The sequence below is a fragment of the Saccoglossus kowalevskii genome, chromosome 11, assembly GCF_978046115.1.
Source record: "Saccoglossus kowalevskii chromosome 11, keSacKowa6.1, whole genome shotgun sequence".
Taxonomy (NCBI): domain Eukaryota; kingdom Metazoa; phylum Hemichordata; class Enteropneusta; family Harrimaniidae; genus Saccoglossus; species Saccoglossus kowalevskii.
This window is the reverse complement of record NC_140651.1, coordinates 5,373,099-5,390,037: the sequence shown is the minus strand read 5'-3', so window position 1 is coordinate 5,390,037 and position 16,939 is coordinate 5,373,099. Positions and strand designations below refer to the sequence as shown.

General features: G+C 38.4%; 2 protein-coding genes across 2 annotated transcripts; both read left to right on the top strand.

Moving 5' to 3' along the window:
* The first annotated feature begins 3,973 nt into the window (after window positions 1-3,973).
* Window positions 3,974-6,018, top strand: LOC144349688 (uncharacterized). Its single transcript, XM_078008206.2, has one exon. It carries the CDS (start codon window positions 3,974-3,976, stop codon window positions 5,558-5,560), a length of 1,587 nt encoding a protein of 528 aa, XP_077864332.2. The 3' UTR covers window positions 5,561-6,018.
* Window positions 6,019-13,852: 7,834 nt separating this feature from the next.
* LOC100370251 (uncharacterized) lies at window positions 13,853-16,857 on the top strand. The gene is made up of 2 exons (XM_085505659.1): window positions 13,853-13,974; window positions 16,106-16,857. The coding sequence occupies exon 2, from the start codon at window positions 16,137-16,139 to the stop codon at window positions 16,659-16,661; it is 525 nt and encodes a 174-aa protein (XP_085361785.1). The 5' UTR covers window positions 13,853-13,974; window positions 16,106-16,136; the 3' UTR covers window positions 16,662-16,857.
* Window positions 16,858-16,939: the final 82 nt, after the last annotated feature.

Below are 16,939 nucleotides of genomic sequence, written 5' to 3'. Positions count from 1 at the left end.
CAGATAACTCTTGGGGTTAAGCATCCAATCTGGCCAATCAGGAGTGCACTTGTTAGTTATCTTTAACTGTTGGATACAGTTTTTCTTTGTCTGTTACCCCTGATACTCCACACCCAAACATCTCGAAAGCTGAGGGTAAACAGCTCGTCATGTGTAGTAATCAAGTTTGACAAGTGTTTACCAACTCGATGATTAAAGTTCAAGGTTCCTCGTCACACATACACCGAAAGCTATGATCCTCGTCAAAACATGGCATGTTATGTTTTCCTGATACGAGAAAACAACAACACATGATTCATTTCATGTTCAGTTTAATGGCGCAACGCAAACACTTATCAAGAATAAAACCGCTATCTGTTGAATAACATTGTCAGGTTCTAGTGCCGTTTAAAATGAATAATTTGAGCAAATTTCACGGTGTCAGAAATGTGTCAAAAATCGCTATGAAAGCAGAACACAACTCGGCATTATCACCATATGCATTTTGAAATCAATAAATCTGATATAGAAATACTATTCATTCTCAGTGCCATGTCGTAGTGCATTGGCCATGTGCGTTGAGACACTTAAACCGCCAAATGCGATCTCTTGATAAACCTTATTGAACTTTACATGTGTTAAAATAAGATTCCAAAGCCTGGGGCACTGAACATACGTTATGTATATGCTGTATGCATGTTTATGCAGGAGACCCCCCCCACACACACACACACACTACACACATTCTCGTGTACCAATTTACACGATAGTGGTAATAACATTTTATCAATGTTTGCTTTCCAGGAATCGTCAACCCCCCTACAAAACAATTACGCAATTATATTGTATTACCAAAATAGGTGTTTGATGGTTTCTTTTTTTACGACAGTGTTTACAATTGTCGTCATTTTACACCACGACGCAACATCTTGGCTTGAAATACACGATTTTATTCTATCGTGATTTTTCGTACTCTCCACAACTGTGAAATATTTTACATTCACATCATCAGATCGCATGTTTTAGTGGTGTAAAATATTGCGTAACTGCTGAAATATTGACTTTTTTGCTGAACATCGATCTACGCCTGCTACTCAGACTAATATACGGTGATAAAATAGGAAAATAATCAGTTCCCATTTCGTATAGTATGTGTGATAGTTACCGTGAAATATATTGCACATATATGTCCCATTGCAGCTGATTGAAACCCTACGTTTGTCAGTCTCAAAAAGAAAGATAAAATTTGACGGACGTAATCGACGGAAAAATACAATTTTACTTTTCATTGAAAACTTCGAAGTGCATTTTGTCATCCTAAATACCCGATACGTCATACAGAACTGCTACAGCATTAACTTACAAAGTGAAATAATCCACTAAATATACAACTCTTCTGCATGGCGATGTGTCACATGTGTGGCGGTCTACAGTTGAAATACACAATAGTCGTACATTGCGCACGAACACAATAATTTCGTTGATTATTTCACTTTGCAAACGTTTGCCGAACCCATGTCAATTCGGTATGAAGTATCAGGCATTTCAGATCGGAAAAAACATTTTTGCGTGCTTATGAAGAGTCATATTCTTAAAATTGTTTACTCTGTCGGCAGAAACCGTTCCTTTCGGAACGACCCTGGCATCAATTGAAGCCAATTCACTTCCCATCAAGAGTGACATTTCATATTCCTATCAAAATATATTCCTAGTATCAAAATAGAATGACGGTGATACTGGATTCCAGCAGTTCCAAATGTAGGAATGCGCTGTGAGAATTCCAAACAATGATATTTCACGCTTTCCATTTAACTCTTCCCATTAAAATTAGTATGTCCATTGTGTAACTTTTTAATAACGTAGTGAACTTGAAAACAAACTGTCATGATTTTTATTAGCCCGACTATTTATCGTCCCATTAAGATATACACAAGTACAGTGTACTCTTAGCGTTTCCTGTAAATATAATGACGGCGCTTTTAAAATAACAAATAAAGCCATAATTTTGATAATATTACGATTCATAAGCCGACATGAATGTGATCAATTTAACCTCCCATTCCATTGACGAAAACGCCTTGACACACCCACCTGACGACCATCGGCGACTGGTGAATGCTGAGACGTTTTTACATTGAGGCACGTGATTTAATGAGGATATGGTATGTTATTGAGGCTGGAAGAATACTAAGAATCAGATTGTGAAATATACCACCTTTTATACAATATATAGTATTAGTAAATTAGAAATACAAATCGTGTCCACGGCAGATCTTTCGTCTGACAAGCTGGTCGACGTGGAATGCGTTTTATGAAACGTCACTGGGTCAACGATTTATGGCTTTTCACTACAAACAATGCTTCTAACTTTTGTAATCCTTTGGAAATTCCTCTTCATGAAAATACACAGACGCGGATTCTGTCGGAATGTCAAATTGTGCATTTCCTGTCTTCCCCGTTACCATGGCATTAAATCTCTCTGAGTCAAAGGTAACTCATTAATGACCCACTGCTCTCAACGAACTGTAAATATTTATTTGAAATCAACTGTTCGCTGTCATATGACGATGACATTGTACAATACTGAAATAATGAAAAAATAAATGTTGGTTATCATCTTGAAGTTGTTCCACTTTCTTTAGTTTTATCAAAAATGTCAGTGGTCTTGGACTGAAAAAAGAACGTATAAATTAGGAATGTTAGTGCGTACGTGGATGGTAACTCAGCGACATTTATACTGTTACTTGGGGCCTGGCAAGTGAACGTCGTCAAAGTTGCTAATGATTGTAATTTCCAGACCAACATGTATAAAGCTTGGAGCCTTATGTCATGCTAATCATCTTTTAATGAATCTAGGGGGCCTTTGGAATGTCCTAAAGGAAGAAGCAATTGCAAAACAGTGTGACCCCCCTGCACGAAATGCTGAGCTGGAATTCTAACAACGGCATGGATATGCTACCAGGCGAATACATCAAGAATTAGTTTCGCATTTGTTTTTTGAATCCTTGGTTTTATGAAACTTGCACATATAAGAATTGGATTGTTACGGAATTAGATATCTCGTTTCACAATTGTCCGTTAAAATTAAAAACACATTGCCTGTTGCCAGGGGGCGGCACGCCTATGCCACCTTGCCCTTTCCTCCACTCCCATACTGCTTGCTACGTTTTGAACAGAAATGTGAGGCCGTGTTATCTCTACGAGTAGGTTATATACGATAGCCCGGTATGTGAGGTGAAATACATAGCGAACTCGACGCAACTATCTGGTGAGCACAGGATTCAGCTAGTTTTTATGTCACATTGACCTTCATCAACAGCGATATATGAATTACAAATCTGTTGTTGTACACAGCAAGATCACGGCGGATACATCTTCGCGAAGTATTAGTTTGCGTGGGTCGACATTATTTGCTCGTTTGGGATTCGGTTGATTCGTGATATTGTGGTAAGTCCCAAACCGCTATAGCCGCAGCCATTCTGAAATCTTTATCACAGGATCCGGATATACATTTCTATTATTATCATGTTATTCGTGTGACTTGAACATTAACTTTTATGCAAGACTCATACTTGCCAAGGTTCCAAATGTACAAACTATTACATTGGACGATGAACTAGCCCAGTAAAGATTACGCTGTTTAATCGCCGCATGAATATTTTAATATTAAAACTTCATCGTGTATAAACACTCGGCAATAATTTGTTCTCAAGGGACTAGATATACTTAATACTGGCTCTTCGAAGCACGCTGTGTTCATCCTTCGCAATTGTGCATTAACGCAATGTGACTAGTCTGTTGAATGGTCTACGTACACATGCCTCGTCATTAATCCGTGGAATCAAACATGAGGACGCACTGCAAGAACCATTATCGTCATTTTGTGTGACTTTAAATCACTTTACTTTAAGTCAGTAAGTGGCAAATAATGCCATCAACGGCAGGTATCGTGAACTTCACCTGATATATACATTTATCTTTAACAATTTCCGTCATGTCGTTCAAGTCACTGAATGCATCTATCGTCACTAACACGAGTAGTACGCAATTTGGGCACAATGTACCAAGATATACCAATCAAACCCTCGTTACGGCAGTCGCGATTTGCGTTGTCATCTTCACATTACTAGGTTTTATCGGAAACGGCATTGTCTTGATAGTATATGGCCGAAAACGTCGAAAAACTAGTCCACATTATTTTATTATGAGTTTAGCAGCAAACGACTTTTTTATTTGTGGCGTGGTTTTGCCATACTTTTTGTATAGCCACAGCTTGGATAATTTCACCAATGTTGCTGCTTGTTTAACATTTACGTACATGTGGTTTGTGAGCATCGCGTGTTCTCTTCTTATCACCGGGGTCATTGCAGTGGATCGATACTATGCTATATGTAAACCACTACAGTTCGTCTTCACGCCAAGAAAAGCGAAAATCGTCATTGTTGTATGTTTCATAGTTTCCTTGGCAACCGCATCTCCCGTCTTTTTCATGTATGGTATAAGTTACCGTCAAAGAAACGGTGTGTATTATTACATGTGCGATTATGTCTGCGATCCCAAAGTCGACTTGGTCTTTTTTCGAACTCTTTTCACGCTCTACTGTATATTAGTTGTAATGACCGTGACCCTTTATACTAAGGTCATCTTCACCGTCCGTAACCGGTCGAAGATACGAATTAATACTCTAGGAGCTCGCTCCAAAGACAGATCATTTAGTGAACAACGATCGGCAACCGGAACAGAAAAGAATAATAGCACTCGCCGATATAGAAGAAAAAGTGGAGAAAGCCCTACATGTCGCAAAATACGAATTATCAGCCAATCATCGGACAGTATCTCATCAGACAAGGCTCTACCAAGTCCAATAATACAGTCAGCGGTGACGGCGGATGATTCGGACAGTTCTCGTGCTTCCACACCTAAAAGTTCACTGCATCGTGTACTAACGGCAGAAAGCACACTCACTTGCACTACTTTGACACAGGAACAATGCCCAGAGCAAGATACATGTTTTTGTATAAATGTTGAAAAAGAACGTGACACTTGTGCTAAAAATGAGTCAAAGGAGAAAGATGAAAACCTCAATGGGATTGTAACTTTATACGGGTCTGCCAATAAGGATACGGTTACGGATACCGGCATACGTAAACCATCACCGGCGACACGAAGAAAGAACTTCACACGTCAAAGTTCCTCAATTTCCTGGGCGTCCACTCTTGAAAGTAGTCCGAAAAGAAAGAAAATAATACCAAGACTGCCCAGTAGACAGAGAATAAGTTCATTGACACAGCGCACTGGACTAGATCGTACAGTGGTGATGTTAATGCTAGTTACGCTAGTATTTGTTATATCGTGGGTACCACTGTTTGTTTTTAGTTTTATTCCCGCCCTCAATTGGCGTAACTATGACGCATACCCATCGCCCGTCAAAGTACTTGTATTTTTGTATTTTTTGAACAATGTCCTCAACCCATTTATTTACAGTTTTGTGAATAGAAAATTCCGTACTAGTGTTATTGAACTTTTACAAGATATCCGACATTGCAAACGGCGCAACAGACGACGATGTAATCGTTTGTAATATTGTAAATTATTCTCTCACTTTCTTTTTTGCTTACGAAGAAAAAAACCTAAGAAGTAATAATATGTATTTTTCTGTTCTTAAATTGTATTCTATAATTTTAGGAAACACGACAGTGAAATATATCATGTGTTTATTGGCCTTGTAACATTCCCAAAACGGACACCCAACGTACAGTGCGTGGTCAAGTCATTTTTTATGAGATAATCACGGGAGTATACTTGAAATCATGATGCATTACTCAAGACGTTTAGTACGATTGGATAATGTTTAGAAATATCGATATAGGTTCTAGAACCATCAAATTAAATTTAAGTATTGCATCAGTGAGTTTAACACCTTCATTTGTCATGAATATCTCTACTGAGGTGACCAGGCGCTAAAACCAGACATTGTAATGTAACACATGCGTGTTGAAAACATTTGCAATATAATATATTAATTGTATTATTTTAAAAGCAACGTTTGCTGCTTGTATTCCTATTGGTTGAGAGAAAGTGTTTTCCTTGAGTACATTTATGTCACGCAAACCTTTGGTAACTTGACCCATTCTAACACTTGTGTTACACTCGCTTACAGCTATGATTCAACACCACGTATAGAGTCACTATTTTGGATATAGCTCACCATATATTAATTTATTTCCCATACCGAGTACCAAGCAAATCGTATTCAGAACACAGTAATTGTGAATGTCATCAGAGATTTTTGATTGTTTTCTATTTATTGAATATGTTTATAAGGATTGTTTAACTTAATTACATATAGATGCTAATCATTAGGTTAGTTAATGAAACTCAAATCTACAAGATTACATCAACAGTAAAATACAAAACAACAAACCTGAATGTGCTAATGATTTAATATACAATCAGAAGAAAACAACACACAAACAAACAAACAAAATTCAGTAAATTTCGTTACTTTATATTGCGTTTATTTCCTTTAAAAACCAAAATATTGTAGATTCTGCCCGGTAAAAACGTCCACACAATGGCACTGATATAAATACTCAGTCAGCAATAGTATGTACATATAGAGGAAGCGTATTAATGCAATAATCTTAGAAAATATTGCTATAATATGATGTTATTTCAGTTATTATACAAGCATGGCACGAATATGAGTTGGCTTGAAAAATGTCTGTTTACAGGACATGTTGACCACTTAACAAATACGTCAAACTAAAATGCATGAAATTTGACACTAGTTATAAGTATACAATCAGCTTACGCACAGGCTTCATTTGATGCATGGTTTACACCATGGATTTTGGCATCAGATTGAAACTAAAATGGAAGATCCTGTGACGTTTCAAATAAACTCTACCTTTATTATAACAAATTACGTTCACTGAGTTTCTGTGAGAATGTGACCCGTGTTTTAGTAATGCCATGTAACTGGATCCACGCAATCCATGGTGAGTCTTTGTAGTGAATGATTTTTTTTCCCGTTAGGTAATTACTCAAATTGGTTGGTGAACAGTAAGCCAATTATGGTAGTAGATGGTTTAATCTAAGTCTGTGGAATTTCACAGCGGATGCCTTCCTGTATTGTATTATATCCGTAGTTGTTTAACATAGCATAGTGACTGCATAGTCTCAATACTGCGTGTGACGGTGTAGAATATATTTTATAGTAGTATTTTATAATTTTGTATTATTCAAATGCAAGACTGACGTAGAACTGTTTAAGCAAAGCTAACTTATGCGTACAGTAGAATTTGTCATTAATTTTTAAGGTATTCTAGTTTTCAAAATGCTATGTCTGTTTTATTTATCTTATAGATCGTGTAATTTAATAAATTGTGTTGCAGTATTTGCCAAAATTAACAGTTCTCATGTTATTTATGTATCATATTTATATACCCCAATGGTTTTCAATGCGTCAACCACGCACAAAGCACATGATTTTATATACTTACGTCGCATGACATTGGTCCTTTCAAAGAAATGACTACCATATGTGATTTTTGACTTCGTCATCCTATTGTGTTCCGCCATTTACTAAATTATTGAATCAACTGATTTCTCTAATCTTCCATATGGCTTATTTTATCTGACTATGGGCAATGCTACAACATGTACATGTTATTGCATGTTCCAAGGTCATGTCACTTATCTTATTCTTAGTTGATGCAACACTTGAGTGTCACTGTTCATCTCCTCGTGGGGGCGGCGTATACTATGCCCCTTGCTTAGAGTTGAGACTAATTGTGGTTCCTGACCATCAAAGAATACACGATGCATTAATCGACACTAACGGTATAAATGTGTTTTGTTGGAACAAAAAGGAGGTTCCCAAAATGTATGTGATGTACGTGACATTTCATCCCTTGTATATCAGCTAATTAAAAGTACAATTTTGAATAATGATGGGATGGACGCTGCAAAAGACGTGGTTCATTCCTTTAGTAATCGTTAATGTGGATGGTAGTTCCATTATGGTAATAAAAAGACAAGAATACGTGTTTAATAATATGCTGACATGAAAACAAACACTCAGACTCTGTGTTAGTAACTACGGATCACATATCAAATCATGGTTCTATGACTCATTTGAAGCCATCAATGAGTGACGGAACACATGCGACTCTGTTTTATGTCTTGTATGCGATATATAATAGACTAATCATGAGACAACGTCGTATAATAAACATGGTCACAGTGTTAAATAAATCAAAGTATGAAGTGAAACCTCTCCCTACTCTCACATTTCTTTTCGTGTACATCCATTGATTCACTACACCTTTAAAGCAATCACCCTTAAAATCCCCCCTACCGCATACACTCCCTGTCAACACAGTCGTCCTTAGACTTCCGCCTATCGCATACACCCAGTGCCACCACCGTCGCCTTTAAACATCCCCTACCACGTACACCCAGTGCCACCACCGTCGCCTTTAAACATCCCCTACCACGTACACCCAGTGCCACCACCGTCGCCTTTAAACATCCCCTACCACGTACACCCAGTGCCACCACCGTCGCCTTTAAACATCCCCTACCACGTACACCCAGTGCCACCTCCGTCGCCCATAGACTTCCCTCTACCGCGTACACCCAGCGACCTAAGTGTAGTATCCAGTAACTCACGCAAGCATTATTAAACTTCTATTTACGCAACTTGAACCCATTCAACTCCCCTCCTGTGTATACCCAAAGACCAAATACAAATGCTATACAACATCCCTCCGCATCAACGCATCATAAGCATTCTTAAATCCCGTTCCAGAGTACTCCCAGCAACCAAACACGAACACCCTTGAATTCTCCCTCACGAGTCGCGTACACCCAGTGACACAACACAGTCGCTCTAAAATGATCCCTTTCCGTGCCCCAACACAAGCACTCTTACCCTTACTCTTACCCTTCCATGTACACTTAGTGGCCCGACACAAGCACTGACACCCTTCCATTTACACTTGGTGACCCAACACAAGCACTCCCACCCTCCCGTTTACAACACTCAGTGGCCCAACACAAGCACTCTTACCCTTCCATGTACACCTGGTGACCCAACACAGGCACTCCCACCCTCCCGTGTACAACACTCAGTGGCCCGACACAATCACTCTTACCCTTCCTTGTACACCTGGTGACCCAACACAGGCACTCCCACCCTCCCGTGTACAACACTCAGTGGCCCAACACAAGCACTTCCACCCTTCCTTGTACACCTGGTGACCCAACGCAAGCACTCCCACCCTCCCGTTTACAACACTCAGTGGCCCAACACAAGCACTCTTACCCTTCATTGTACACCTGGTGACCTAACACAAGCACTCCCACCCTCCCGTGTACACCTGGTGACCCAACACAAGCACTCCCACCCTCCCGTTTACAACACTCAGTGGCCCAACACAAGCACTCTTACCCTTCCTTGTACACCTGGTGACCCAACACAGGCACTCCCACCCTCCCGTGTACACTAAGCGACCCAACACAGCACATGCAACATTAGGCGAGCAGTTTCGCTAGGAAACTTCTGTTGAGTATTCTTGTTTTACGTGATACTAGTTAGAACAATTATAGTGTTGCTCACCAAATTAGATAATGAATCTTTGACGGGAACGGTGAGCAACATGGTCTCTTTTGAGCTCCGCTGCCGACTAATATTACTTATTGTCCGTCGCCGTTGTCCGCGTCTGATTGCTTGATACTTGGTGTATTGTACCTTGCGTAATTTTCTCTTAGATTTGTTCATTTTGGAATAATATCTTTAAAACTCTAATTTTGATGAATAATGTTGTCATTTTTGATAAAATGTGATATATTCGACACCTGTTGAAAAATGCAAGTTCGATTGCTTTGATATTATACATATAGGTATCTCAGGTTGAGCTTTCTACGATTTATATACACACGCTAATTGAAATGTGCATTGTAATATCGTAGTTATCTCCGCCGAGAGCCTGCTCATTTCAATGTAATGTAGTGATTTCTATACATCATTTTAATGAACTCACTGAGTTTTATAACTAATATATACTAGCTGAGCCATCTCAAACGTTTCATCTAGAGATTCTGTTCACAAAATTATGCACTCATTTACATACCCTTTAAATCTGAGCGCATATGAATGCATATATACACTCAGGGTAATACCATTTATTTACGGGTGGACTACGTAGAATCGTATGAGGGTGACAGGTTTGAAAACAGTTGTTTTCAAATTAAAACACGAAAACAATATATTTATTTATTAGTACTGACTACTGACGAAGACACAAAGGAAATACTCGAAAACGAAAATTCAAATTTAGAATGTTGTCAACTTTCTATAAATTCACCGCTAATAATACACATGAAGTGACATGATGGATTCATGTATGGTAATTTTAAGTCTAAACTATGCATGATCAAATATATATCGGTACTGGTGTACTTTTCATTCCTATATTGACCACTCACATGCCACTCTATTTTATGTTTTTATTTGTATGCGGCATATAATCGACTAATCAACGTCGTATAATAAACATGGTCACAGTGTTAAACAAATCAAAGTATGAAGTGAAACCCTACTCTCATATTTCATTTTGCATACATCCATTGATTCACCACACATTTAAAACAATCACCCTTAAAATCCCCCCTACCGCATACACTCCCTGCCAACACAGTCGCCCTTGGACTTCTGTCTACCAGGTACACCCAGTGCTAACACATACAGTCGCCCATAGACTCCCCTCTACCGCGTACACCCAGTGACCTAAGTATAGTATCCATCAACTCGTGCAAGCATTATTAAACTTCCCTTTACGCAACGTGCACCCATTCAACTCCCCTCCTGTGTGAATCCAATGACCAAATAAAAATGCTATACAACTTCCCATCGCTCTAAAACTTTCCCTTTCCGCTTTCAATGCAGGAACCGTTCACTGACTGTTAGTGTCAATAGTGTATCGGTATCCCATAACGATTATTTGATCTATTAGCAAAATTACATTATATGATGTAAAAGTCTCAAATATTGAATAAATTGTCATATAATATTCTGTTTGCATGTACCCATTATATGCAGGATATAAAGAACATAATTATCGCGTGATTATCGCCATCCATGATTCCCTATTTACAATGAAGTAAGTATTTAACAAAACAAAACACTACATAGTAATAGCACCCCGTAGCTAAATTCTCACTGTCCGTCCCTGGCACGGGAAGGCTCGTATTTCAGTCCAACACAGGACGAGAAACTCATGTAGTTTGTTTATTATCTACTCATGCTGGTATCTATTCTAATGTTTCCCATCCATAACGTACCATGTGTAGAGTTCTAATCTCAATTTGAGATACTATTATCGTATTTAGTTTTCAAGCTGCTGCCCAGTCTGTTAAATCACGCAGTAATGCATGCTCATATCGACATTATTTACTCGTCTGTTTGCGGTTTTATTAGTTAAAATCTTGAAAGTCGTCTTGTTGAGACCTCGATAAAGTTTGTTCACAGAACTTGGCTCGTAAATATTGACTGATCTGCATCGCCGTACCGACTCGCTTGCTGGGGGTATTATATTGTCACTTTCACCTAAGCGATTAAAAATGTGTGTAATATAACTCTACTGCGCATCACGTCATTTTAATACCATATTAGGTTAACACACGTCATCACACTATATCAGCATCTAACATGTTCGATATGAGTCCCATGCAACCTATACAACTCGTGTAATGTACATTGTTTGTTTACATGGCGTTCCAGCGCGTGCTGCACGGCGACTGTCGCTCTTTAAAATAACCAATACGTTCAACTTGAATGCTTTTCATAAGTCGTTCTTCTCCTCGCTTTACAGTATCTGTTAGATATACGCTCATATACCCCATTGTCGCATATTGCCATTCCTACGCCCATGGAATGTATATTCTATACTTAAAGATAAAGTAATAGTCTGGATGGCTGCTGTGTGTTGATAATAAAACCATTCATCATACATGTCACTTACCGATCACCAAAATAGTGTATATTAGCTGGCCGTTGGTGGCGACACGGAGACTGTGCTCCTCGAGTGGCCTGGATTTGAATTGAATGGTTAAAAAAGAACCGGGACATCTTGTAGAATGAGGCCCCATACCACAATTAGCATATCAGTGCTCTCAGTTCTAAAATCATATGGTTGGTGTTAATGTATCCTCGGGGGCGGAACTACGTCACAAGACGTTCCACGTTGCTACGACGCGCACCACTGTACATGTACATGCATTTCTATGGGCTCTGTGCGCGCTGCTGTGGAACGCCGGTCGAGCCGGTGAAAATTCGAGAAAACAACACAAACTCAACTTTGAAGTAATCCCGAACAGCCAAATTTATATATGTTACACACGTAGGGCTAATCTTGTTACACTGTTCAGAGTCTCAACAATCATCCCAAAGTACCGTTTTCTGCGAGTTTTTGGCCTTTGTTTTCACCGCCGCAGGTTGCCAGGCGTTGAAAATGCCCGGATGTCCGCCCCCGAGGATAGTTTTTTTAACATCCACATTTTATCTCAAACGCGATGTATGAGGGCGTACTTCAATTGCGTCAGCTGTTTAGTACGTAAAGGTTTGTTTATTGACGAATACGGGTGACCAGTAGATCTGGAAACTATGTGACACTATTAAACTGACTTTGGTTTTGTGAATTTTGAAGATAGATAGCCTGAGATATCAGTATATTTTGTTTACATCCATTGTGTAAGATTTTGAGGTGGATAACATATGTTTTTTTTCCTGTCGAGATTTGGAAGTAGAAAAATGATTTGAACTTTTAATCGTGTTTTTTTTTTGAAAATTCACCAAAACATAGAAATCTATGAGGCCATGAATAGGTTTTATTTCACCATCAGCTTCGAAATGCGTATGTAACGTAAAATGACTGACGTAGATGAGTAAAAGCTGTTTTGAACTTTTAATCATGTTTTTTGTGTGGAAAATTCACCAAAACATAGGAATCTATGAGGCCATAAATAGGTTTGATTTCACCATCAGCTTCGAAATTCGTATGTGACGTAAAACGACTGACGTAGATGGGTAAAAGCTGTTCGTCATTTAAAAAAATATTAATCTCTCAAAACATTATTGTATATTTATAGATGAATTCAAATGAAAACAATGTCGATACATTACTCATTAAAAACAATTTTAATTATTGATATATATACATACAAATGAAGAGGATATTGGCACTATCAAATTTATTATATTAGTCTAGTAATTTTTATGATTTGTTCCAACTCTTGTTTATGAATATGTATATCCTGTTTCTTAAAGCGTGGTTCAAACCACATGCGACACGTAAACACGTTTACTACATGACATCCGTTGATTCAAGCCATATAAACAGAAGCACACGACCCGACGTTCAAGACCCGACATGGGGTTTTGTAGTATTGGTATGACTTGAATCTACTTCAAAACAATGTATATCAGTGTTGGTAAACAGGTTTCAATGGATTCTCTGCGTACCTAGTTGCACGTTATCGTGCATGGTATATCGGCGACTGCAATTGTGCCGAATGGATAGGGAAGTGTAGAATTCAGACCGTGTATCTTGCCGATTTTCTGGCAAAATTACTGATAGTCTGTCTAGTTTCTTCAATAAACCACCTGTTCCTGCACCAGACCAAATCTAGTACCACCGTTGATACAAAGATTGGACACACACGTCTTGAGAACTCATGATGCAGCCTAAATTACAAAACAGGGTCAGGACTCGGACAAACATCACCTCTGTGACGTCGTTAATTACATCGCTCATGTTCTGTTATACGCGGTATGAGTGTTTTAGCAACGGGGTCTATAACACCGTGTGAGCACAATAGTTCTTGTAAGCAGTCTGTCGTGTTACTGTTTACATTGTATTGAAATATACACAATACCTACCACACTACGTCAGAGCCCGGAGTCGTAATTTGCTGAAAAGGTCGTTTAAGGTAAGTTTCAGAGTTCTGCTCTGCTTTCATAATTTGTCAAATATCTGTTAATATTAATTATGACGAATATGTCACGTCGATTACCAATGTTGATGGAAACCGATTTTTGAAGTTGCAAAAAGTGATCGTTTCCGGGTACTACATGGCGCTACGTAAAGTCAATTTTGCCTTCTCTGTGGGTACACATTATTTGTGATTGGCTACATATATTACAGCTACAGGGGATAGACTAATTACTTAAGGTTGTCATCGGGTTCACGACAGGCGACTACAAGTAGGGTGGTTGGGGCATATGCGACGGTAACGTGGACAATGTCTCCCACTGTGTATTAAAGGTGGTTTAAGTCGTTATTTTAGTAGGTCTTTTCATAACGCCATTGTCCAAAATAACCCTGTTTCTACCTGTTGAAAACGACGACGAGTAATGTGTCATGGGTCAACTTCTAATTATATGCGTACTACGTCAACGAATTAATGCATACTCCCAGGGTTTTAATTCAACAACAGCTCGGTGGCTACCCAACGTTTTATTCGGACTTCCAGTCACAGGAAATAACTTTACAACATTTCAAAAAATTCCTGCCAGCGTGCTATGATTACCATTTGCATATCCTACAACCTACAACATACATTCCCTAATGCAAAACCAATGTAGATGATCTTTGCATGGCCTAACACATGGCGCATGCGTGTATTTGTATTTTTCATTCGTATACTCTCCGCAGACTTGTCACGCTCACCTGAGCACCCGACATTTATATCTTCGCCAAGCCCCAGTTTTCTACTTGTATCGACCAAATGACACGCTAACTTTAAACTAAATCGTGTTAACTAGAAGTGCATGCTCTCCCTGTGGTTCCGGTCTCGGGTCCATTAATGCTTCATAGGAATGAACGAGTGATAAAAAATAGAAGTAGTTGTAATTAAAATAGTTCGCTATAGGTGTTGTATGTGGTACGCTCTACTACACTTTGCATGGTACCATTCGTCGCCACGTCACGCAGATTGCTTTTATTGTAAGTAACTACATAGGTATGAATAGTGAACGAGACACAGTCATTCTGAACTGAAAGCAAAAAGCGGTATTGTATTATTTTCACAGTCACTGTCTAGTATCAGTTCTGACACAAAACAGTTAATTTGTGAGCATACATCGGCATTGTGATTTATCTGTATTACCCAAAGAGTCGATATATAACATAGTTCCCCTGGCTATGTCAAAGCATGATTTATAAAGCCCACGATTTCCTGCGGCGGACTCCGGTGTTTGAGAGGTCGAGCTGGCACAGTGCCAAACCAGCAGAAAAGTAAATTTACAGTAACTATATGCGCATGCATTATGCTAATTCTTAACAATAATTGGGCGTTTAAAGTACAAAATGGACTAATATGTTTGTGAACTGGTTGTTTTAGTCCGTGTAACAATAAACGTATTAAACGTTTTCATTTTTCATCTAACGAATATTGCATCATTGTTATATCATACTAAATTATATGATCAAAGTAACAAAAACAAATATTTAAAAATATTTTTTTTGTTCATATTGCATCTTTAATATCCCCAAAATTGTGTTATTCTGGTATTGAGTCACATTAGCAATTATAAAAAACACAATAATTTCATAACATGCGTAGTTATAACAGTAATATTTCAAGTCACAGAGTGAATACTAATATCTCACAGCATAGTACGCCATTGCACCCCGTACGGTATACACGTGATTGTAAGTTATGCAATGCTATCATCAATCAAAATGTAAAATAGTTATATCTTTCGAACTTCATTTAAATCCAGAGAAAACGCGTTCAATTTCTATGTAACCTATTTCACTCCCACGAGTCTTTGCAGATTTCTGCCAAGCCACGAGTATTTGCAGATTTCTGCCAATCATTGGTTGATTTACTACAACGCATGCCTAACATACGTGCTCCATTCATTTGCTAAAGCGCTGTGATTGGTCAAATGGCTTTCAACCATCAATTAAAATTTATTGAAACATATTTTAAATTTCTATATATAACAACAACATTCTTGCCTTCGACGATAAAATGTGGTGTATTATTACATAATATGAAAATTATCACGGTTACTACATATCAATAATTATTGCTATTTGGTTTATCGTTCCAGAATTTGCTGGCGTTACAAATTTCGTCCAAATATGACTACCACCGTAATACTAGGATTGTTGGTTTTCTGGGTCATCTTTCACTTAGCTGATACAGCTGACTCTGACTACAGCGTGAAAGGACTGAATTTCACTCAGATCACTACCACATCAGCAACAGTCATGTGGTCGCGTCCAGGTTCAACCGACAACGTTACAGGTTTTCAAATCACGTACAAGACGGCGAGTGTTGAAATGAGTGACGTAATCGACGTCACTGTAATCTCATACGATTTGACTAATCTAGAACACTATACAACATATCGTACCTGTATCTATACGCTATTGGATGACGGGTCAGAGGTCATAGGAGACAGCAGTTGTGACAATTTCGTTACAAAGTACGACCCTTTTAATTACTATGCAATCGCCGCCATTGCTGTTGTGGGGTTCATAATGGTCGTACTATTGTTTTCGGTAATCGCACAGTCTCGACTCGAAGCCAAAGAACGAGCTCAGAAAGAGAAAATAAATCCAACTAAAGATGACAAAGATGCTTTAGTATCCAATGATATCTGAATCTAAACCAGTTGTGGTTTCTTCTTGTTGGTCAGAGTGCCGTCCAACTGTTATTGCAACTGTTGTGTTACCAGTTTGTAATATAATTTATACCAATCATTATTATTTTCCGTCTTTCAAGTAACTAAAGTACTCCATGGTGCCACCGTTTCACATTATAGTGTGAAATTATTAAAAGGAGCAACGGGGACTATGGCATTTTTTTTTTTTTTTTTGCATTGTGTCGTTATTACTTTTGTAATAATGGGCTAAATGATATTTAGGTTTTTTACAAAATA